The 26,547-nt window shown below is 37.1% G+C and overlaps 1 protein-coding gene across 1 annotated transcript in view; it reads left to right on the plus strand.

The window, feature by feature from the left end:
• The window catches only part of LOC107750749 (CUB and sushi domain-containing protein 1), a 495,842-nt gene that overhangs the window by 201,646 nt on the left and 267,649 nt on the right, over positions 1-26,547 (plus strand). The window contains exon 3 of the mRNA XM_016566272.1: positions 3,546-3,658. Within this exon, the coding sequence (XP_016421758.1) occupies positions 3,546-3,658 (113 nt within the window). The remainder of the gene's footprint in view (positions 1-3,545; positions 3,659-26,547) is intronic.

Here is a 26,547-nt window from a genome sequence, read left to right on the forward strand (position 1 = left end):
TAGTTGGGGACACTTAATTTCTGGCAATATTGTCGACTTGATTGCACAGATACTATTTGAAGACGGTTGAACTGGATGATGACATCACTGAATCAATGATAATCTGGCTTTGACTGAAAAATTAACAGACGACATAAGATATAAAAAAGTTGCTAACACTGATTCTAAGATCAGATGTACAGCAGCAATAAACAGCAAGGTAGATATTTACAGTGTTGGGCAGTAACGCATTACTTAGTAACGCGTTACTGTAATTTGATTACTTTTTTAGTAACGGAGTAATTTAACGCGTTATAATTTTCAAAATAGTAATTAGAGTATAGTTACAAGCCGAGGTCTCTATACGTTACTGTCAGATTGTAAAAAGGATGTAGCACACGCACTGTCGAGTCAAGTGCCAGACCCGACGCGAGACCCGACACAACAGAGTGCGGCACGGGACAAGATGGGCGAGTGCTGGTGCGGGTGGGTAGACACTCGTGTGTGTGCGGGATGCGGGAGAATAAAATGATTCACGGGACTCCCGCAAAAAAGAAATATCTAAACATAAAATATCTAAAACAAATAAATAGTTATTCATCTAAATTGCTTTTCACAAAAGCAACATGATCTAATATAAAATATAAACGATTAACAGGTGCAAGCGTTTCTTGTGTTTAGGCTATAACACGTGTTTGCAGCGTTGAGCAATGCAGTGCTGAAATTTGCGTGCTCATGAATCCTCTCATTGTAGCACACGAATTGTAGACATTATGAAAGATTCATTATGCATATTAGGAATTGTGTTATAACAGAGATTTGTGAGATTGCGATGAACTGAGATGTCTTTTAGAGATTATAAATGCAGCTCTTTGCTGGCATTCTGCCATGTCAAACCATGCACGCATCAGCCGCTTACTTTAGTTAAAAATAACAGTGTTCTGTGAACGTCGATGCTTTAATAACAAATATTTATCGTATGCTGGGATTTCATAAATTTAATGGAGAAAAAAGTAACGTAACTAGTAATGTAACTAATTACTAATTACTTTTGAAATAAAGTAATCAGAACAGTAACGTGATTACTTTTAAAAGGAGTACGCAGTAATCAGTAATTTGATTAAATTTTCAGAGTAACTTGCCCAACACTGCTCTCAACCAAGATTGTTGAGAACATACTCCAGTCCAGAGCTCCCGCCATGAGGAAACATTATGCCTTGAAGTGGAAACTTTTCACTTCTTGGTGCGGACAGCGACTGCAAGACCCAGTCAACTGCCCAGTTGGTACAGTTCTGGAGTTTCTGCAGGAGTGTTTCACCACAGGATTATCTCCCTCCACTCTGAAGGTATACGTGGTGGCCATAGCTGCTTACCACACCCTTCTGGGTGGTCAGTCATTGGGAAGACACCCACTTGTCACTCGTTTCCTCCGTGGCACCCTGAGGGTGAGGCCAGTACAGTGCAATAAGGTACCTTCATGGGACCTGGGGGTGGTTCTGGAGGGCTTGTGCAGTGCCCCCATTCGAACCCATTGAGGAGGTTCCAGACAAGTTCCTCTCTTAAGACAGTCTTCCTCCTCGCTATGTCCTCCCTTAAGAGGATAGGGGATCTTCAGGCACTTTAAGTTTCGTGCCTGGAGTTTGCCCATGGTTAGGGCGTTCTTTTACCCAAGGCCCGGGTATGTCCCTAAGGTGCCCACTTCTACGCCAGAGCCCATAGTACTTCCAGCCTTCTGTCCTCCTCCCTTCCAAGAAGCTGGCCAGGAAAAGCTTAATCTGTGTTGTCCCTGTGGGGGTGAGAGCGCACTCGACCCGGAGCATGGCGGCCTCTAAGGCCTTCTCATTGAACGTGGCCCTGCAGGACATTTGTGCTGCGGCGGGTTGGTCCTCTCCACACACATTTGTCCGCTTCTACAACCTGGACCTGGCATCTACCCCAGGGTCCCAAGTTCTCTCCTCTTGATGTGCTCGGAAGATACACACCAGGCAGGGACTTGTTAGTATGGTGCAGTGGGTATTCTCATTCCCAAAGTGTTTCAACACAGCTCGAGTTGCTGAAAGGGAACGTCCCTAGGTTATGTATGTAACTATTGTTCCCCGAGGGAACGAGACGCCGCGTCTCTTTGCTATACTCCCTCAATCCTTGCAGGTGCTCACTTCATCAGAAGCTAACATGCGCTTTGTTGGGTGCGCCTTTATGCTTCCTGGTTACTCACGTCACCCCGCTTGTGATGTCTCGCTTCTCTATTGGACTGATTCCACATGTGCTTCAGAACGCGGTCATGCAGAGGCGTTCCCAACGCATTTTAATGCAGCATCTCGTTCCCTCTGAGAGCTATGGTTACATATGTAACCACTGACTTGTTCCCTAAACGGAACATCTTGGCTTCTTGTGTCCCGGGCTTAAGAGGTGTCTCTTCACTGTGGCAGTAAGAGAGGGACACTGCCATAAAACTGGGCCCTGAAATGCCCTAGGATATGTTGTTCAGTATAATTCTGATGATCTCTTGAACATGTTGATCAGATTTGTCCCACAATCCTAAAGTTAGTTAGCTTTCAATATGAACTCTTCCAAAAGCAATCTATGTAAATTTATTCACATTCATTTATGCCTGCACCATGGCACTTATGGTGCTCATAAGTGTCTGTTTTTTAATTTTACAAGAAACATTTGGTTAACTTAAAACATCTGAGATGACCATTGTGTTTCTGCTATAGAAGATCAATAAAGGACATTAAGCAATAAACATTTCTAGTGAATGATAATCTTGATGTTTGCAAATGACTACTAGTTAGGAAATGAGATGATTGCTGGAGTAAATTTATTCACATTCATTTATGCCTACACCATGGCACTTATGGTGCTCATAAGTGTCTATTTTTTAATTTTACAAGAAACATTTGGTTAACTTAAAACATCTGAGATGACCATTGTGTTTCTGCTATAGAAGATCAATAAAGGACATTAAGCAATAAACATTTCTAGTGAATGATAATCTTGATGTTTGCAAATGACTACTAGTTAGGAAATGAGATGATTGCTGAAACAATAATTAAGAAGTCTGTGCTCTGTTCTGGTTTTGTGCTGGTCTGAGATAACATGAATCATCTTTAGAGAATTCCATGAACTTTAGCTGATGTGTTAGAGTCAGATAACTGCTGCTACTTAGCTGAGATCTCTGAGGAATGGGACCAGTTTATTTCTCCTCGCTTTCATTAAAAAAATGACAATCAAAACATGTCTTATCTTTCACTTGAGAACCACAGAGTCTAGTCTTTGTTACGGAGGACCCCAGTTTTATCTTCAGCTTGTTATTGTCATCTAATTCACTAGAGTGGTGTCAAAGGTGAGGCAGTAAAGTGGAGTCTTAGGGCAGCTAAGTGCGCTCACGATTTGGTCCTGCTCATTAAAAACATGACAAAGAAAGTGTGAACTACTTTAGAAAAGTACAGGAATGAATGAAACAATTACCTGTTTCTTTTTATGTGAAATAATGTATATTGTGGATCAAATTCTAATACTATAATGATGAACACTTACATTAATTTTTTTACATTTCATTTCAGGTTGTCTGGGTTCATGTTGCCATCACCCATCGTGAGTTCTGGGTCGATTTTGGCGCTGTGGTTTACTACGGATTTTGCAGTGAGTGCCCAAGGATTTAAAGCAATCTATGAAGGTAAGAAGCACTGTTTTTTTTTACCATTCATGCCTATAATGATTATTGTGTGTTGAACGTCATTGCTTATTATGTGTTTATCAGTTTATCAGTGATTTTAATGTTTTGTACCATTCTTGATTTTTGCCCCAGGTGAATTTGCGTAGTTCTGGTCTAGCCATCTGCATTTTTGCCAACAGGATGGCACACAGACGTGAATAGCCAGACTTTTGACTATCAGCATAAAATCTGGTCATCACAGTATTTTTTGGGCAAGAACTGTTCACTTAGAGAGGAGAAGGAAGTTTGACCATAAAAGTGACCATCCAAAGCTTGTTTTGTTTTTTATGGGCTGTTTAGAGGAGGGGAAATTTTAGATATGTGACTATCTGTACAGAAAACACAGATAAAAGCAGAAATATGTGCAGACCTTGTAGTTAGAATTTATGTGCGCCCAAATGTGATAGGTAATGATTATTTCACATTCAGAACTCAGAAAACAAAACAGTATGTGCAGTTCTGCTCATTGATATCTAGTTTATTGGCAACTCAGTGCCTCAAGCAAAAGTCAAAGATTTGAAGACAGTAATCTGGCAAATTTATAGGCAAATCCAGCAACTAGAGAAGCACTCATTGTATCAGCACAGTTTGTTTCCAGGCAGAGTGATGCACATTGAGTCCTGCAACCTGTGTGTAGCCAACCAATCCTATTGGAACTGTCGATTTTCTGCTAGCACTCTCCAGTTTTGTGTGCAATATGCATGAGACAGTCATTGAACAGACTGGTCTGTGAGGGTGCCATCTGGGGCTGCGACTAGATTGCACATGAATCATGATTTTTTTTTTTTCGGGCAGATTAGTTTGGATTGAAGTCTAAGTGTAGTGGTGCATTTAAACACTGAGGAGCTGCTCTCTCTGGTTTGGTAAAATACTGTCTTTGTCTTGCGGTGTTTTATTTTGTTTGCTAGTCCTCCCTAGATTGATTGTAAGGCTCAGGGAAACTAGATTTACACACCCTGCAAACTCATCAATGAGCGTTTTAGATTACCTTCGGGATTAAAAGAGGCACCCCAGACTCAAGTGAATGTAATTCTTTTTGTCTTTGAAACCTACAGCTATTTGTGTTATTTTAACAGGAAATGTGAGTATGTATTGTGTATTTTCTGATCCAGAGCTTTCACCTCCAAGTCCTTATGTTTATGAATGATCAGTTTTGTCACTATTCTGGTCGACCTATCTAATTTATAAAGAGACCTTTCTCTTTCCTTTCTCTTTTAACCTGATCTTGAACATGAACTATGGCAGCTCTGGAAGGCTGCTCAAACAACATCTCACACATTTACCATCATCTATTTTTTGGTGTCAGCACTGTGTCTGAAACACAGTCTTTTTTGACCATATGCTCATCACAGAGACACTGCTGTGGAATGCAGATGTGATGACAATGTGTGCTTTGTACGTGCTGTGCGACAAAAATGTTTCTCCCAATGTGAGGTATTATGCGCTGCTCCACTCTTAGTTTTGTCCGCAATTATGTCTCACAAACTCTCACCACCACTAACAACCAGCACACTGCTGGTTCTTTGATAGGTTCTATTGTTGACCCTGTAAATCCTACAGTATCATATTTGATACACAGATTTTCTAAGACCTCTAAATTATCAACATGATCAAATATTTGTTGAAAAACCTGTACATGATCTACTGCATGACTTTCATCTGAATGATAGTTTTTTTTTTTTTATCAAGTAAAAGGGCTTTGAGGTTAAACGGTTTAAAATACGTTGCCCTTCATTGTGTGTAATTTGTTCTGATGTGTGTACAAATTTGCTATATCAGGCCTTTGAGGAACGTTTACATATATATATATAATTAAAACAAATCTGACTATTATTTCAGGCTTTACAGGGTTAATGCAAAACTTGCTTTTGATTGATGTTGATAACTGTTTGCTGTAGTTTAGTCCACAGCGTAATTGGTTATTGGAATGTGTGAAAGTTGGGCATATGGTTTCTTTCTGTTGCTTTGGTTTTATGTGTATTAGCTGAAGTTCAGTAAAGTCATTACCATGTATAATTTTCAGTGGATGTGCAACCTTTCCCTCTTATGCATTTTGAGTGTACCTCTAACCCTATTACCATCCAATCCATCAGGCTAATGGTATTTTGTATAGATGTTTCCTCTAGTGGCCAAATGTGTACAGGGGGGTGGGGGTTCTTTATCCAGTATGCCTGAAAATGTTTCAGAAACTTTGTTTCTGATGTCCACTCTAAATTAGGATTGGAAACGCTTTCTAAGGCAACAGCCATACTGTATCTGGATTATTGACATTACAGTAGCAATGACTAGAGATGAAATAGGTTATAGGTTGTAGATTACAATTATTGCAATTAATACATTAATTTACTGAACATTGGTATTGTTTATCATATTGCTGTTTTTATACTTGGTCAAAACACCTCTAGTCGATTATTGCTTAATTCATTAAAATTAATTTTAGTAGCACAAATTCTTTTAGAGTTGTAAAGATGGATTTATTTGAATGAATCAATGAAGCTGTCAGTTTCTATATACCTATTAAAAACTCTGATTCATTGTTTTATTAATGTCACCATTAAAAATGTTAATGGAAATTTCTGCATGGAAATTGAGAAAATATTTATAACTATAGGCAAATTTTACTGTCAATTATTATACTGGTGCTTAAAAATATTATTCTTATTTCATCATCCATCACATTTAGTGCAAAATGGTGTGTAATGCATAACTTGACTATTTTAAAATATTTTTACTGTTTATTTTTTGCAGTATTTTACTTTTGAATCATCCACCCCTGGCATTCAGTTGCACAATGAATTACCATCAACTGCAAATTTTAGTTTGTTAGTTTGTCAGCATGTGATTTAACTCAGTCAGCAAGTTTGCAACAGTTGGAGGAAAATGACATTCAATGCCACAATCTAATGAATTACAAATACTCAGAAATCTATTTTGTCTTGCAGACCCTCAACTTATTGTGTGAGCATTTAAATTTTAAAGTATGCAACACTATTTCATCGACACCCCCACACATTGTCGTTCAGATCATGCCATCCGTGTATATCCCGCAGGTTTCCCAGCAGCCTTTAGAGTGGGGCTTATGGGCCATTACACCCAACTAATTGTAATCTACTTGCCTGCAGTGTTGAGTGCCACAGCAGTATACTGAATGAATGTTGTACCCCTCAGCAATATTCACTTCCTTATTACTGCCAGAAATCAGGATGGCAATATTTGCTTAATTCATCAACAGCGCCACACTGCAGTTAAACTTAGAGTTACAAGGTATTTTCTGTGTCACATCTTGGTAAGAAAAAAAAAATTATATATATATATATATATATTTAATTCATCAGATCTTTATTAAATGACAACAACTTTCATTAGAGTGAAGCATAGCATTTAATTCGAGAGCAAAACTACAAAACTGACGGGAGCAGCTCCGGTGGAAGACTGATTGGATGATATATATCCCTGTCCCTGTAAGGTACTAAACCACACATAAAAACCCGAAACACATGCTAGATAGAAGTAATGGTCCAGCCCAATTCTGTTTACACAGCAGGGGTTAGCTGAAAATGCGGTTAGGGAGTGCTGAAAATTTACAGTGTGTGTTCGGTTACAGAATGCAGTTGTCACTCTCATAAGTAACCGAACTCTGTGTAAACATAACCATATTAAGGACTGGCTGTTCTGCTTTGTGAAGGTGGCCCAAACTCTCATAAAGGGAGATGCTTGTGCAGTTCGCTTTAAAGGGGTCATATGATGCGATTTAAATTTTTCCTTTCTCTTTGGAGTGTTACAAGCTCTTGGTGCATAAAGAAGATCTGTAAAGTTGCAAAGACTAAAGTCTCAAATCCAAAGAGATATTCTTTATAAAAGTTAAGAGTCAACCACGCCTACCTAAAACGGCTCGTTCTAACACGCCCCCACATATCTACGTCACGATGTGGGAAGATTTGCATAACGCCGCCCAAATGTTCACGCAAAGAAAGAAGGCGTAACTTTTATTCTCGCTGTAGTATTGTTGTTGCCACCGCCATGTCGTGAAGGCGCTGTGTGTTTCATTGTGAAAGCGAAACTACTTTGTTTGGCCTTCCAAAAGAGGAAGATATCTGCTTCGTCATGCCTGGAGCTGATCCATGCTTGTCGCTGAGGAAATACATCAACTTTGCGCTGTGGATCACCGGATCAGCTTTCACCGTTATATTCCACACTGGCTGTGTGTTAAATTATTTGTTTACATGCGGACACATCAGCAGACATTTTATTTTATTTTTTTGCCCATTTAATGCTTTCCAGACCTGAGTCAAGTATATCTACTGCATGTGAGAATATCCGACCATGGAATATGGTACTATTGTTCGGAAAATACTGTGGCACCTGTGGTATTTTGAGGCTTGAACAGTCGCAATACAACCGTAGTACCATTATACACTGCAACCCTAAGTTTAGTCCGTGTCTTTGCATTGCTCATTTTGACTGCAGTAGGTGGTCTGCAGTTCACTACATGGTGTTTATTATGAAATCACAAAGTTACACTACAGCATCTTTTCTAAGTCTCTAGTTATCTGTTAACGTTTTTTTACAAAGCATTCTCTTTTTCAGCGATATGCTTTATCTGCTCATACAGGGCTCTTTTAAGGTTTTATTATCTGGAAAAAAAGCCCGCATTATTTGCAGTGGATGCTACGGCAGTTGAGTAATTGCATCTTATATTTAGACTCTAAAATGAAGTATCACATCAGAGCTTTATTGAAAAGATTCAAAGAAATGACAGCTCCTACTGCTGATAAGAGCCGATAAGGGAAGTCTTCAGTAGGAGACCGCTCTAAAAGATATAAATCAATTAATTTCCCTACTCACAGCCAAATCCTGAGATAGTAACTGCTCTGTCAAATGTGATGAGACATCTGACCAACATTTAATCAACCTTGCAGAAGTAGAGAGTAATTTAAAAACAGGACAAGGGGAAAGATTGGATTACACTTAGAGCTGACCCTTGCTTATCAGAGCACTGGTATCTTCTGTCTGGACATTACTGTGTTCATTCACTTGTTCTTTTAACGCTCATTTCAAAATTCTGTTCTAGTCAGTAAGCCATCTGTTTAGTGCACAAGCTACAGTAGGTTAAAAGCTACTAATCTGGTTAATGCTTTTTTTCATTTGTATTGTCAATACATGCAGTTTTCGGAGTGGGCAAGAAGTGAGGCTATTTTCCAAAAGTCTTTTCACATGCTATAACAGCAATGGAATCTAACATTCAAAGAAAGAATATACCATGTAATAAAAAAAAAAAAATGCAATAAAACAGTATCTGAAATCTTTTTCCATTTTCTGTGTTAGTAAATGTTATTAAATACCGTATTTGAATGCTGTCAGTCTGACAGACTGCTTTGAAACACTCACATGCATGCCCTCTGGTGCACTTTGCAGTAATGCAGTGACAATCTTGTAATCACTGTCCTTTTAATTAATTACATTTTTTTTTTCAAAATTTTTAACAACAACAACAACAACAAAACAGTCAAATTATGGGGCCTATGAATTAGGTATTGCTGTGTAAATGCAGTCTAATAGAACCACAATGGTCTGATTATGTAATTTAATAAACAACAATACTGACAAGAAAAAGTAAAGCAATGGCTGCTTTTATTTATTTATTATTTTGTTCTTTATTACTGTTTACTTGATTAATTAAAAATACTTTAAGTAGTGTTTACTTAAGGAATACTTGAATGCTGTTTTGATTTAATGTCACTATTTATATTAATACTTAACTTTTAAATGAAGTAGTGTGTTCTCTATTTAGTTTTCTAAATCTACCATTTACTTAATTTTCTAATGTCAGAGCTTTGGCTTGGCAGTTAGTGCTTATGCAGAACAAACATGTGCTATGCCCTGATCTCATTGCCCCTCTTTCTCCATGAATGTAGCTAGTCTTAAAAAACGTGCCAAAAATAAAAATGTATTAAAAATTGTTGCAGTTGTTTGTAATCACTTTATGCACAATGGCTAGCATTTTGTTGAACAGATATGAGAAAGTTGACTGAGCAGTTTTCAAAGTGACAGTAAAAGCAAATCTTATTTAATGTCATAAATGGTTTTACTTCATGGCTTTCTCAATGCAAGAAGCACTGACTCTGAGTGGTAGCTGGAGAAATACTTGATCGGCAGCAAATCCAGCAGTGCAGAAGTCAAGTGCTCAGCATTATTTGTCTTTGCTGTACCTTGTGTCATTATTTCACCCCTGAAATTTTCACTGGGGATTAAGCTGTACAACAGCATTCCTTATGAAGGAATTCCCATGACATTTAGGTTGGAATGTGTTCACTACATGGCAGCACAGGAAGTATGTGCATGCTTGCCTTCCCGTATGTCATGTCTAGAGGCATTTTTCATTCGCACAGAATTGTGCTTGAATTGCTTCATTTAAAATTGCACTGAACCGCAAGTGTGCATGTTGTGCAAGTCTGCACACAGACGTTTCAGAGTGATGATGGCAATTAAAGTGTTGAATAAGGGTTTTGAATCTACTGAAAAATAAGATGAACCAAAAATTTACCAAATTTACCAATTTTATCCCCCCTTTTTTTTTTTTTAAGAAAACGAATGGCCAAACACACATTAAAATCAGTGCACCAATCAAAATGTTGCGTAAAATCATTGTAAATTTATTTTAAATATTCAGTATAGCACCAAGCCTTAATTGACTCTTGTGAAGACTGTCTTAGGTCACAGTAGCATTTGGAAAAACTGTCACCATTAATAGGACACATTGACTTGTGAAATATTGATGCCACTTGCTTTGTCCAAAAACACCTCAGCTTCTTAAATTACGGCTAAGAAAACTTCAATTCTAACTGAATTTATGACTGGGTAGTTAATATTTAACAACGTCGTTTGCACTGCGCTCTTGCGTTACTTGATCTTTTTATTTTGGTGCGTCAATCTGTTGAGTTACTTAGTATAGGAAATTATGATCCGCACTCACGAGAACAATCTTCTTTTTTCTTTTATTTTACATTCATTACTGATGGGAAAAGACACAAACGTTTCGGCTCAAAGCCTTCCTCAGTGTGTAAAGCAATTCAATCCCTCCACCCACTTTTCAAATCACTAATTATATTGACGTCAACATTAATTAGCCAATGTTCAATTACCACAATCATCAAAAGAAGATTGTTCTCGTGAGTGCGGATCATAATTTCCTATACTGGGTAGTTAATATTCAAATATATCGATTGACTTGGGTCAATATCTCCGAGGACAAGCTCCCCAAGACTTGTGTCTTTTCTACAATCCATTAAAATCTAATCTGCTTCACTGAAAAGAACACTTCTCCTCAAAGTCTGTGAGCCGTGCACTGAAAATGGCCACTCTTTCCTCAGGGAACAGAGGTGTGTTTCTCATGCAGGTGCCCAGCATATGAAATATTGCACATGGTAACATGGATTTTGATTTCATTTTTTCCTACTTAGCTCGTCGAGCCGCATTACAGTATTGTACAGTATACAGTATACACACTGCAGTGACCTTTTTCATGGAAAGTATGCAGTACTGAATTTGGACATGCAAAAATATTGCTGCCTACCATTTGGAACAACTTTTTAGATTAATTTGTATAAATTTTTTTTTTTTTTTAGAGAAAGTTCCTATGATAAGCTTACTAGATTTTGTAACAGCCATGCTTGTACTTTTAATGGAATAGTAATTAAATAGCCTACTAGTTAAGCTCTGTGACAGAGAAAATAATTTCTACTCATCCCTGAATTTGTAAAAACAAGTAAATATATATATTTAATGTCTCACTATCATGTTCCACAGAAGAAAGAATGAGGGTGAGTAAATGAAGACAGAATTGTAATTTTGAGGGTGAGTAAATAAAGACAGAATTGTAATTTTTGGGTGAACTAATAGTCTACACAGATCCATTTACAAGCAAACTTGACATTCAAACCGTTTCCATGTAAACAGCATCATGTGTGACATATGATGTAGAGATTCAGAGAGATAGAAAGAGACTGTTATTAAGGTCAGCACAGTGGCGTTGTTAGGATTTCTGTTTCAGGGGTGAAAAGAAGATTCTCCATAGCACACCAGGAAAAACCTGCCCGACCATCTTCTGATATTATTCTGAAACATGTTATAGGGCTATGAAATACGATGGCTGGGAGCACTTGATGGAGCAGACTGAAAAAAAAATAGAAGGCAACGTGTTCCTTCAGCACAGTAATGGCATCGTGAGATATTGTCTCTTGCTGTGTAAAGTAGTTTTTATTTTTTTTCTCCGCTTTAGGCGGCTTTCAGGTTGTTGATCTCTGTAATTCGTTTTGAAAATCACTAGGTCTATGAGACTGCAGCCTCACAGATGGTTGGATTAGCTATTTCGTTCTGATCTCCAACAGCCATAACCACTTTTGTTAACTGAAAGGAAAGGGCCGGAGAGAACCCGAACCTTTTTAGCTAGATATTATTTTTAGGAAGATTATTTTACAAATGGTCACACCGCATATTATCACCGTTATTCATCCTCACATCATCCCTAGCTTGATTTTGATCTGACTGTGAAGATGACATGCTTTTGGCCATTTACACTTCTGCTAAATAAATTGGGCATTTTTTTGTTTTCAGGTCGGTAGCAGTATTCAAGCACTGTAGTCTTAACCCAGATCTCTGCTCCTGCTGTTTCCCAGTTCTGCAGCTAATGCGGTTGGGCGAACAGCAGAATATGTTGTCACCATCCATGCACATGTACACAGCACTGACAGGTTTGAGTAAGTGAGTCACCAGCTGCGTCAGCAAGCATCTGTGTGATATGATGCTGACATGACTGTGAGGGTCACCTCAAGACCTAAAAATCTGGATTCCTGGAAAGTTTATGCATAGGTTAAATGGTCCTAAGAGGAGAAATAAGTTTAGCACTGAATATCTACCTATTTTATTTTCTCTTACTTTAGATATCATTTTTCCTTTCCTTTCCTTTCCTTTCCTTTCCTTTTCAATATGTTTGCCAAAGGATTTTTCCTCATATTATTAGTCATATGTACGTCCTTACAAAAGCAAGCCTCTGTGAGAGGATATGCATTAATAAGCTCACTCTGTAGTCTGCTGAATTAGTATGCAGCACTGCTGTCTGTCCAGAGTCTAGTGCCAAAACCCTCGAACTCACCAGCCACAAGATAGCATGTGTGAAATGCATTAACTTCACTTTAATTGCTCAACCTTCCCACCTCATCGTTAATGTATGCTCAGCAAGTAGAGGTTAGCTTTCCAGCAGTACCTTACCTAGAATTTGACTGTTTAAAACTCCACTCGTCTTAGTATTCAATTCATATAGTGTAGCATCTTTATGAAATTTACCCCCAGGAGCATATATGTTTCTACATGTAGCTAGCTACAGATGCAAATGACCAAAAATGCATTAGAATTGAGAATCTCAAGAAAGTACTTTGTAAAATTGTTTAATGTAACACATATTTTGAAATACACTCACTGGCTACTTTGGTAACACTTTATTTTAAGGTGTCCTTGTTACACGTTACATGTACTTACTATTATAATAACAATAAATTATGCATAATTACATGCAAGTAACCCTAGACCAAACCCTAATCCTGACCCTACCCATATAGTAAGTACATGTAGTTAATTTATATTACTCAGTACTTAAATGTACAGTATAATTGCACTGTAACACGGACACCTTAAAATAAAGTGTAACCGCTACTTTATTAGGTGCCTGTTCAACTGCTTGTTAACGCAAATATCTAATAAGACAAATCACATGGCAGCAATCACATTGGAATTGGCATGGTTGTTGGTGCCAGAAGGACTGGTCTGAGTATTTCAGGAACTGCTGATCTCCTGAGATTTTTATGGACAACCATCTCTCGGGTTTACAGAGTGTGACGAGAGGGGCGGGGCCGAGAGCCGTGGGAACGGAGTGAGGCCGGTAGAGTAAATGCTAATGCACGACACCTGCGCCACTCACCGGTCTCGAGTCCCACGGAGGAGCTCCGGAAGGATAAAAGGAGGAGTGACGACAGTGTTGGAGGAGAGAAGCTCTCGGCTCTCGGCCCCGCCCCTCTCGTCACACAGAGAATGGTCTGAAAAGCAGTTCTGTGCCTTGTTGATATCAGAGGTTAGAGGAGAATGGCCAGATTGGTTTGAGCTGATAGAAAGGCAACAATAACTCAAATAACCACTCACTACAACCAAGGTATGCTGTATCTCTGAATGTACAGCACGTTGAACCTTGAAGCAGATGGGCTACAGCAGCGGAAGAATTCATTTGGTGCCACTCCTGTCAGCTAAGAATAGGAAACTGAGGATTCTCACTGGCTCACCAAAACTGGACAACAGAAGATTTGAAAAAGGTTGCCTGGTCTAATGAGTCTCATTTTCTGCTGTGGCATTTAGATGGTAGGGTCAGAATTTGGTGTAAAATCTATGTTAAGAAAATCAATCGTTCAGGCTGGTGGTGTTGGTGTAATGGTGTGGAGGGTATTTTTCTGGCACACTTTGGGCCCCTTAGTGCCAACTGAAACTCAGACTGGTTTCTTGAACATGACAATGAGTTCACTATGCTCAAATGGCCTCCAGATCTCATTCCAGAGCGCCTTTGGGATGTAGTGGAACATGAGATTTGCACCATGGATTAGCAGCCTATAAATCTGCTGCAACTGTGTGATGCTACCATGACAGTTATGCATCAAAATCTCCCAGGAATGTTCTGAGCACCTTGCTGAATCTATGCAATGAATAATTAAGCTAGTTCTGAGAGCAGAAGGGGGTTCTACTCGGTATTAGCAAGGTTTACCTAATGAAGTGGCCAGTGAGTGTATATCCAATGTAATGCATTAACAAGATCTTTAAAAAGACAGGCACATGATTCAGCTCATGTGGTATGACAGCAGGGGATGAGACTGAGTGAACATGCAGATAGATGGATCCAGAATACTAGACAATCATATAATATGAGTTTGTTAGTAATATAAAGGATACATTATACCAGCGGGAACTACGGGAACTATGGCCACATCTGGCTCTTTGGCAAAAATCAAGTGGCTTGTCAGGTCTCTCACCCTTTACCAAGAAATTATCGATAAAAACAATTTGACATCACTAGAGTTCAGTCTTTCAGTGGGCAGGACTGTTTGAAATTATTAATAACTTAATGATGAAACATGGATGAATGAGAAAGTAAAGAGCAGGATGTGCTTGAAATTAAAAATAAATATTTAAAGCACAATAAACCTTAAAAGATAAATTTAGCACTTGACCATTTAGGCGTGTGTATTCATATACTACTGACAGGAGGCTTTCTGTGCAAGTGCTCCGACTGGAACATGGAAAAGTGTAGGTTGCATGCCTAAATGGTCAAATACGCACAGAAATATAATAGGATGTATAGTAATATATAATAAAATATATAGCAAATTTATTTTAAACAAGCTTCATGAACAAAAAAGCGTCATGAACACAACAACAACACAGAACAGTCCGTAAAAGCCCATAAAAAACGAAAACAGAACTGATCTGTGACATATACATAAATAAGTATGTGTAGTAAAAGAAAAGTTACATTTTAAACAAATAAATAAATAAATAAATAAATAAAATACAGACTAACTTTCTCTGCAAGATTTTATTGAAAAACATAATGGATTTAAAATGGGCACTATTCTCAAACTTTTTGAAGCACATTTTGTGCATAAATAAAGACACAGGACTACAATACTGCATTTAACATTGCCCTGTTGCATCACCAGTATTAGTTAATATATGGTTCCAAAACACACTTTTGCTTCCATTTATTTATGATGGATCGCCAGAAAGGTGCTAAAAATATCGTAAAGACATAACAAAAACAACGGAGTGTATTTTAGAACTAAAAGCATGATGCATTATATAACTGTTTATTTTTAGATTACTGAATGTGATTAGTGGCATAGAGGCATGTTTTTACTGACAGGTTGAGTAAAGGCTCAAAAACAACAGCTAATTAAGTGCCTTCCTGTGGATTAGACCTCAGTCAGCAAGAAGAAGATATTTGTAAGAGGAAGTTGCTGCGAAGAACTGGCTTCAATCATATGAATTGCTCAAATCTAAATGCAGAGATAGTAAATGACATGCTAAGGAGGTTGACCCTTGTATCGGCCAACTGAACTTCATGCTGAGTTAAATATTCTTGTTCCATATTCATAGATGTCACTGGCATACATATATTCATCTCAATTCCTTGCATCATTTTTTTGAAAGACCTCTTTGCAGCTTTGGAAACATGCATAAAATATAGTCTGTAACATACTCCAGGGAACTTTTTGTACTTTTATTGGCAAGAGCCATTCAAAGTAATGCATGAAGTATTTTCTTAACATGTCAGGTTGATTCTTCTTTTTGGGTAACTCTATGCTTAGAAACTTAGAATATCTAACATAAGAAGTCAGATAATTGTGTATGTAAACATACAAAATGATCTGAATTACAAAAAAAAAATATTTCTGAATTACAGTTTCCAAATTGGCAATGACAAAATTATTCTATGGAACAGAAGTCAAAGAATTGACCATTTACCCAGTGAAATATGCAGTTTTCTCATTGTTTTATGCTTCACTATCCACATAAAACTGAATAGTCTCCTTGGAGAACATAAATTTGCCATATCATTTGTTCCACTGAATTGCCATGTTTTTTGCTTTATGTACAACTACTTTGTTTTATATGTTGATTTTATTTTAAAGTTAACAAGCCACAACTCTTAACTGAAGTATTCGGTATAATTAAACATCACGCTGCATTTTGACGCCTTTTGAACAAATATGGCCTAATAAAGGTATAAAATGCCCCTGAAAACAATTTCACTGGGCAAATTTACATTTACATTCTTAGCAGTAATTTTCTGTTAGGACACCTACTGGTATTTCTCCTATTTCTGCTGACCCTCTCCTCCCTCATATTTTACTTACACCAACCACCTCAACTTGGAGTGTGGCTAAATCATTTCTAAACTTCAGTGAAGACAGTCTGACTTTGACAGGCTTCCATGCAGCTCTAGTTATTGGTCTGTTTATCTTCAGAGAGGCCTAAGAGTTCTAAGCCCATCAATACAAAGTCATCAGCAAGAGCTGGGGTAAAGAGAGACCTTGGAGGAGCATCTCTGTCTGCAGTTGTTTTTCTTCTATTATTTTTTTCTTTCTAGAATTATAGCTGCGATGAGGCAGAAATACAGTGTAATGACTCAACACTTCATCTCCTTAACAACCCGGATAAGTAAAATCAACTTGCCGCTCGAAACAAAGACCCATTTTTACTCTGCAAATGCCAATCTCTAGGTTTATGAATGTAACCTATACAGTTTTCTCATACCATTTAAAAGAATATAACACTATTTAGCCACACTTTAAACACTAAAAAGTAAATACACATATTTTAGAGCTTCAGGTTACTTTTCTAAACTGACCTAGAAAAACATATTATAATGTTAGGTAACAGGAAAAAAAAGGCATTCACTATGGAGCATTTTTGTCCTCTACATTTTAAATATCTGGGACATTTTTTGCCCTAAGCCTTGGTTAATTTCTGACCCTGATTTGAAAATGTTTGAACTTGTGACACAAATGCATTTTGTTTGGATATGTGTGTTCTAACAGATCAGTCAAGACTTCTTTTGTTGTTTTATCTAATCCTACTTTACCTTAAATACTTACCCTGACACAGCAATTACCATCATGGACCGATGAACACAATTAAAGTGCTATTTGGTTAATTAGTTCTTGTTGCTCTGCGAAACTCACAGAAGCGTCACTGGGACAATGTTGAGACATTATGCTTATCCCGTCTAGTGGAACAGTCCAAATTTTGGTTATGTGCCACGATGACCTGTTGGCAGCAGACTGGACTGGGGTCGATAAATAAAATTAATGCAATGTTGATTTGTTGCTTTACTGAACACAGGATTGAAATTCAAATAAAAACCTTTAATGTCATGCATCAATTGTGTCGAGCACTTGGCATTCATATGCAGTAGCTGGCACTGAAAAAGACGTTTAGTTTGTATCTATGAAAAATCAATGCTCTGAGAGAATGCCGACAGTGTTTTGGCAGTACATTAAAAGACTTTGAAAGGAATCACTATCATGTATCCAAGATCTTCCTGTGCCATTTGGATGTAAAGCGTTGATAATAAATGCCTCCAACATACCAGCATCATGGGAGAGAGTGTCAGTAAACTATTTTCTTTGTGGTTTTAGGAAATATGATAACTTTCAGCATATTTTTCAACTTAAAATGAAAGAAATCATTCAAAAGAGAGATGGGTATAGTTCAACTCTCAGATTAGATCAAAGCTTGTGGTGTTTTCGTTTATATACCATCTGTGTCATATTCATGCTGTGATAAGAGAAAATGAAGTCTACCATGGATTTCTGTGGCGTCACTGAACTTGTGTAGAGGATATTTGGATAGGAAGCAGGTTGAAATGAGATTTTGTGGGTTTGTTACGTGTTTGGTCTTTCACCCCAAAGACCAAACATGACCATTAATCCTGTGCTTTCTAATACTGAGTTATAATCTGCGTTGAATCTCAGATACCTGACCATAAAGATTTTCCATCTCAAAGATAAAAAGCAAATAGAGTCTTTTTGCATACTTCTCATGATAGATCTCAGATCAGATGATCATGATCTCATTAGTAATCATTTTGCATTTATCTTACTGTATACATTTTATGTTGAGATAAGGGCTTGAAAATATATCTACAAGGGTTTATTTTTAATTTTTAATTTTTGCATTTCTAAAGCTGTGCATATGTAAATACTATGTTGTAGATGTTGTCAGTATGCCATTGCTCAATATGTTTCAGCATATATTTAAATGTGCAAAAATGCATGTGTAAATGTTAAATGCAAATATGTGTGAATTATTTTTCATATTAGGCTGCTCTAATTGTTCTTAGATTTGCCAAAATATCTAAGTCTGCAAACAAAACAAATTTTAATATGAACTATTTTGCTATCCACTAGGGTTGTAATGGTTCTGTGTAAAAAAAACAACAACAACATAATAATAAAATAAACCGCACCATTTACCAATCTTGGTGCTGTACGCATTTGTACTGCGATTAATTACAGTTCTAACAATGCATATGAAGGAAAACCCTCAGATAGACATTTGGAGTGACCACTTCCACTAATGCACGTCATCACAACCGCTAGGACAGCCTGGTCTCATGTTTATACGTAGGTATTAATATGTAACATTTACAAGCACAAAACTTACATTTTTGTACGTTTTTATTAATGCTAAAACTTACAATTTAGACGTATTTCAACGTTTAAGACGTACATATCGCTACGTATTTTTAGTTAAAAAACTTAAAAATATTTACGTATCTTTTATATTATTAAGATATTCGTATCAATGCATTTTTATCATTTTGTCAATAAGCAATTTAGATTTTAGACCCCTTAACCTACCTCCAAACCTAAACCTAGCCATTTTACAGCGAATATGCATTTTTATAATTTTATTAATACGCAATTTAGATTTTTAGACCCCTTAACCTACCCCCAAACCTTAACTTACCCATTTTATAGCGAATATAGAAGGATATAAAACGCAAATGACCGAAATATGCAGGAAAATAACCATTTTAGTAACAATATAGCATTAAAATATTTTTATAGTCGCTAATCCCACTCCTACCTATAAACCTAAACATTTCTGTACAGTATAAGAAAAACATGACAGACAGATAAATGCAATTACAATCATTTATTTATTGCAAAAATGTCAAAAGCAGTACCAAAAGTAATCCAAATGACGATGCGTTGCACCCGCAGTCCTCTCTGGCGGAATACAGTAGGTTTGTGTGACCCAGAGCAGAATTTATGTGGTTAATTGCTGAAAATATTATCCAGATAGTTTTCCCGATCCACTCCGTGAACTCATGAAGGCGCGCGCGCATCATTCAAACACACCTCACCAGAAACACGGCATGTCGCAATCTGTGACAAATGCAGGCGAGAGCCAATGAGCATTCGATTATCCTGCCGTAAAACCTGTCGTTTGAAGCGGCAACATTTGAATTTGTAAAGAGCGCGTCAGTCAGCGCGGGCTTTGCTACTCACGGTCACTGGACTCGCTGCTCGAGATGGAGAAGAAGATCGCCGAAAAAAGGCTTGGATTTGGGTCTGTTCCTCGCAGTCGTATTCAGAAGATTTGGATTACAGCGCACAAATAAAATTGTTTCATTTCTTAGTTATGTTGCGTTTTTGGTGTATTACATAGTTCTATTGTCAGTCCGTCAGTTCTGTACGTTTAAATGCTGAAAATACGTAAGTATTTATACGTTTCGATGCTGAAAATACATCAGTATTATACGTTTTAGTGCCTGTAAAAACGTAAGTAAATGTACGTTTTATATAACCACATTTTATGTAAAATAAATACGAATTATCATGAGATCACGTTGGCTAGGAACAAAGCATAGCAGATGATGTTTGTTTATCTCTGTGTATACTGTACCCAGAGGCAACAGCATTGTTAACGAATAGACTAAAAATTGAAACCATTTACTGGAATTCTTCTTTAATTGTAGCTGTTGTGTCATGTTATATGAATAAACATAAACAAAATGTATATGATTTTAAGTACTGTACACATTGTAGAGCATACAACCATACATTTTTAAATATTGGTTCTTTAATAAATTATCCTTGGGTGTAGCATATTGATACAAGTATTTTTTATGTTAAAATGTTTAATTCATATTTAGTAATAGTAGAATATTCTATACAAAATAGTAGAATATTCTTGTTGAAATTACTAATTGCACATTAATGACACTTCACCACCACCCCATCCCGTTGCCCCCAAACTAAACTGTACTGAAACTGTAGCCCAAAATCACAATGCGAACCAAACCTTGAGAACATTCAACCATTACAATCCATATATTGCATTGAGTGGAACACAGCATTAGGTGTGTGGTCCAGAATACACTTTTTGAAGACAATTTAGCTTTTGCTGTTGTAACAAGGATGATAATGAACAGATGGCATAAAGCCTTTGAGTTGTAATACACTATAATGATGGAATTTCTTATGTAAAGGTACTAGCAGTGACCCCTGTAGGCAGAACAACCTTTATTGACACAAAAAAATCACTGGCTTATTATGGCCTATAGCATCTTTGCCTTGTGTTAGCATCATGAAAACCCCCAGTGAACGGCAGTTGTGGCAGCCACTACCATCGTTCATGTAACGGAACCCTGATTTTTATTGTATCACTGAACTAAAGCTGCATCTCGTGCCCCCTTAACTCTATTCGGCACAGCAAGTGGGATGAGAGATGGACTTCCTTTTGACAGGAGGCTAGCTTGAGGACACCTGAGGGAGAATGTTTATTTTTAGTTCTCTTTGCAGAGACCGTCTTGGGAGCAGAGGGCATTGAGCTGTGGATGATTCCTCCAGTCAGCTCTAGTCCAGCTAGCTTGGTATTCTAAAGACCATCTACCTCTTTTGCCCTCAAGGCTCAGACAGCACCTATCGAGTTTGCTTTGTAGACAGCAAGCACTGACCAAATTTTAAAAACCGGCACCATCAGTGGCAAGCGATTAAGCATTCACAGAAAATCCCTTTTTTTGCAGAGACAGAAAGGGGCCATCTTCCCATGCAGGGCTGAGTGGTCACCTGCAGTCCATTGACGATCGTCATACATTGTGCCAATTTTTTTTTTTTCTCCATCAAATGTGTTTGACAGAGAAGTTTTCTTAAGCTAAAGTAACCTTGATTATTTCACTTCACAACTTATGCTTCACTTCACAAATGCCTACACTACAAATGCCCTGTGCTCGCTGTTTGCATGCTGTGTTTATGATGTTTGACATTTGACTAGTCTTGAGCTAGGCTTTCTCTACTCAACTTGCTATTTAATGTAACTTTTGAGCTTAAAAACTCCATGAAATGGCTTGACAAAAATATTTTCTTTCATGTGTTGGTGTATTTCTTATTGAAAAAGAAAGATATGGCAAAACATACCTTGTGCATTGTTTAAGCCATTAAATGTAGGATTATAACAGCCCTAAATGATAATATGCTACTTGCTATTGCAAATCAAAGGCAGACTTAGGTCCAAGGTTTTGGTGGTTAGCATGGCCCAGTTAGCCCTTGCTGGAAGGCATAGTATCTACTGATTCTCAACTGTCTGGTAAAAAAAAAAAGCACACTTTATAATAAGTAGTATACACTAATAAGTAGGAATGCAACAATACAGTTAGTCCATGTACCTCTGTTTTTAATGGATTGTCCATTATTGAGCACTATAAACACATGTAATGTGTGTTTCATTTATACTGGACGCCAGAGGGTGCCCTCATGCAGAAAATCCACATATGCATCACAGAAGTAATTCTGATGATGTTCCAGGAAATCCCTAATATGGAGAAAGGCATCGCTATCACTGCAACTGAATAAAAAGGTGATATAACATTAAACGTTTTGAATGATGCAATTTAAGGAAAATAAACACTCGCCTGCGACAATATATGATTTATCTATGTTCTTCAAGCCATCTCGGGTATTTTTCATAATGATTCATTATATTTGTAAGCCATTTCTAATCAACAAAGCCTTTATTACAGTATAGAATACATTTTCTGCCTCATTCTGTGATAAGAAGCCGCATCAGATCACAAAAGGAAGTCATTTCAAACACTCGACTAATGTTGTGAAGTAAAAACAAGTTATAATGTTCTCTATTGTTGGACAACAGGTTTAGAAAGGCTTATCATTGCATGTCATTATAAGGGAAGATGCTTGGCGCGTGTTGCTTTTTCACATGCACGTTAAAAGCGGGGAAGCGTTTCTTCATTTCAGCACAAGAACTCATGGGCACACACAGCCAATTCTGAGAGAAATAAAACACATGGATATTATTTAAACGCAAAACCGAAAAAAAAAAAAAAATCACACAAGCGTGTATTGAACCGTGGATGTCGTATAGAACAGTTTGATATTATATTGAGAATTGTGACATCCCTACTAATAAGGTACTTACAAATCATTAACAAACTATTATTTTATTCGTAGTTTATATATTGTAGTCTCTGCATTTGTTAATATTAATAGGCTATATATAAATAGTATTATAAGCATTATAAAGCATTATCTAATTTTTTATTTTTTTTTACATATAACTGACTTTATGCATTGTTTTGCTCTTGTTGTTGTGTTTGCTGGGTGCTAACTTCAACCATTGTTATGTTGTCTAATTGTGATGAATGGCAACTTCATATTAAACATGTTTGAATAACGAAATGTATCCCCTTGATCTTGTTTGACTATGACGACAGAGTCATTGATTTCAAATCTTAATCATGGAAACAGAACCTCTTAGTAGAGTCAGCCGGGCATCGTCTGATCCTCTTAAAACAGACCTGGGTCAGAAGTCAATAACCAATTACTGCAATAAGCAATGTTAGTAAGGGGTGCTTCTCTCACTGGGTCTGCACTTCTTATGTCCTTCGGTCTTTTGTGTTCACAGATCATTTCACTGTTATTTAGCATGCTAATGCTTTACAGGATCTCTGTAGAGCACGTCTACTAATCGTACACTCTCACGGTACTCCCCAAACCTCATAAGCAATCAGAGAGGCTACTGGAACATGACAGTTCTCCAGCAGGGCCGAGGGAGACACCGCAGCACAGGCCGGCGGATCGTCTCGCATTAATATCCCATGTCAACACAGTGAGTTAAAGCTTTTGCTTAATTAAGAAGGACAAACAGCAGCAATCGTTTCCTCAGAGCTATAACATCAAGTGACTGTTCAAATGCATTTTAAAATGTGGCCGTGCCACAGGGCCTGCAGTACCAGAGAAGCCATCAAGCGATCTCTCTTCCTGTCTCTCTGCCTCTGATTCAAAAGTGAGTGAGCTGCATTTATGGCATTGTAGCATAATTATTCCTTTGAAGAAATGTTCTTTGGGCCAAATTCTAAGGCACCATTGCATGTATCTTTCACAGAGAAGGCAATCTCATAATGCATTGTCTCAAGCTCAGTGGAAATAAAATAAAATTAATGTTGAATTATACATGTAATTCAACACTGAAAACACATAGGTTAATTAAATTAGTAATTGAAAATAATTGGAACAAATTACAATTTTGCACAATATTTTCATGTACTATGCATTTTATCCCTATAAGAATATTGCACTGTTAGCTTAGCAACATGCTAACTACAAGCTTTGAAATCCTACAAGATTAAGAGAATTGTCAGTCTTAGCAATACATAAATTGCTTTTGATAACAAATATGCAAACCTGTTGAATGTATGGTTATTTGGCAAGCACAATGGCTAGATAATAGTAAGATAATTTAATCAGAAATCTGAATAAAATGTAAGTCATTATTAACAACTTTAACGATACTAATAATATCATATCTAGCACTTAAATCCCATTTGTGCATCAAAAAGAGACCAGTGACTCTCGATGCTATTGTTCTCGCTTTCCATAATCAAACATTTCAGACAATTTCAGTGAAGATTCTTTTAAAGTGCATCAAATGAACAATAGTAAAGAGCAAAACTCCATCATGATCACCTCTCTGTCATGACATGAAAGTGGTCAAATTTAGTCTGTCTTGTCTTAGACAGCGCCAATAGCAAGTTGCTGTTACTGAAAGTTTTGTAGTTCTCCTGAACAATCCCTCTTCAAGGTTTCTTCAGCTGACACAAATCTGACACGCTGACCTTAAAACACAAAATGATGTCTTTGGCTTTCATGTCGAGTAGGTGACATGTTTGGTTAGTTGTAGCTTTTCCCCAACTGTCAAACTTAAATGCCATTTATAGCGAAATAGGAAATTGTTTTGAAGGAGATGTTGACGAAATAAATGAAAATGGCTGCCTTTTTTGAACCAGTGAACTGTACAATGAATCTTAACATCGCATAAGCCCGAGCAGCCCACTTGTTGTTTGACCAGCCTAGCTGACATGTCTGTAGCCTTTTTCCAGAATATTCCATGATTTAACTGTGTTTGCCTTCCTGGATGCACATATACCTTTGAGACCTATGAACTCATATCAAAATGACAATGTCTTATTATGTCAAAAGTACAGAGTCGTATCACTACTTTTTGGCATTTGTACTTGTTCTGTGCACTTGTGAGGAAAAAAAAATCGAGTTCCTGTTGTTTCAGCAGTTTGCTGGATGAATCTATTGTCATCTAGAACAGTGTTCCTCCCCACAAAGGTCAGATCGGCTTCGGTTGTAAGGCTTGTAAGACTTGTCCATTCACAGTAATGTATACACAGTACCTCCAATTCAAAGGTACTCATAGTACAACAAAGATGAGGTTTCAAAAGATGATTAATGCCACAGAGTCATTAACAAATTATCAAATCAATAAGAAAATAGAAAACCACATATCCATGAGCATGTTTTGCAATGGGAAATCTGTTTTAGCCTCAGTTCAACAAAACCCTTGAGCAGCTTTGCTTTACATTGAATATAGGCAATAAATATTCTGGATTTAGTTATTAGCAGGTTTCATGAGGCAGAACTGCTCTCTTCTGTGTTTTTAATCGTATTGCGGTGCGATGGAAGTACGTTAACCTTTCTGAAATCTGTGAATTGTTTATTGGTTCATGTTTAGGACAATTTTTTTGTTTTTGTTTGATTCATTGTTTGTGTGTGTGTGAGAGAGATAGTGGTTGGGAAATTTGCTGTTTGGGTCACATATTATATGTTAGTTAATGTTTGGACCTAGTGCCACTAGTCTTTGCTTATATATATATATATATATATATATATATATATACATATTTATTTATTTATTTCTGTCTTGACAACTCTTGGAGGGAGATGTACATGACAATGTTAATGTGTTTGGTTTTAGTGGAATAGATCTGCTACACTGCTGCTGCTGCTGCTCTGACAGAACAAGTACCGAGATACTACCAATACATCCACAACATGCTGCTATGAGCATGTAAGAAATACTGCTGCTGCACATATAACATATATGAAATAACCCCCATAAAGTATACATAATCACCCCGTAGCAGATCTATACAGGTAGAGCTGGGGAAGGTGGAGGGTTTCTGAAGTGCGCTGCAACTGCTACCACAAGCACTAGCCAAGTATTCGAATGTTGAGCAGCGAGCTCATTGGCTACCGATACAGGAGAAAACCAATCAGCTGTGCCATGTGATGATGTCATTATGTCAGATTGAGTTTCTCGTTGGAAAATGACATTAACAACATGCACACTCTCTGTGCTACTCATTAGACATTCTCAATTAAATGTATTTTACGGTGCGAATACACTGTTAAGACATCAATTGCTGAGAGGACAAGAAAGTACATTGGTTTTATGAATGATTTATACTCACTATGTCTTGGTAAGGAATGAACAGAAGAATTAATGAATCGTGCTGTGATGCTGCATCCACACATATTTCGTGGTGTATTTTAAAGCATTTGTCTCATTCTTTGTTTATTTATTTACACAAAATGATTTAGTGTGATATTGATATTTTTTAACAGAAACAATATTTAAATGATATAAATTATGTATTGTGTATTTTAGGGCTGAAGCTATCGAATATTTTAGTAATCGAGTATTCTACCGAAAATTCCATCGATTAATCGAGTAATCGGATAAGAAGAACTTTTTCTTTATTAAAGAGCAATAATAAATATACAAGAGAAAATAAGACCGGTCTCTTAAAATGATAAGAGTAAGTAATTTGTTTCCTTTTTAGAAAAATTTACATTTTTGTTGCTGAAATTGCATATATTAATAACTGTCAAAAAACTAAACCCATTTAGTGCATTTAATTGCCATATTACATTCAAAAT

The sequence above is a fragment of the Sinocyclocheilus rhinocerous genome, unplaced genomic scaffold (assembly GCF_001515625.1).
Source record: "Sinocyclocheilus rhinocerous isolate Xijiao unplaced genomic scaffold, SAMN03320098_v1.1 scaffold512, whole genome shotgun sequence".
NCBI lineage: Eukaryota > Metazoa > Chordata > Actinopteri > Cypriniformes > Cyprinidae > Sinocyclocheilus > Sinocyclocheilus rhinocerous.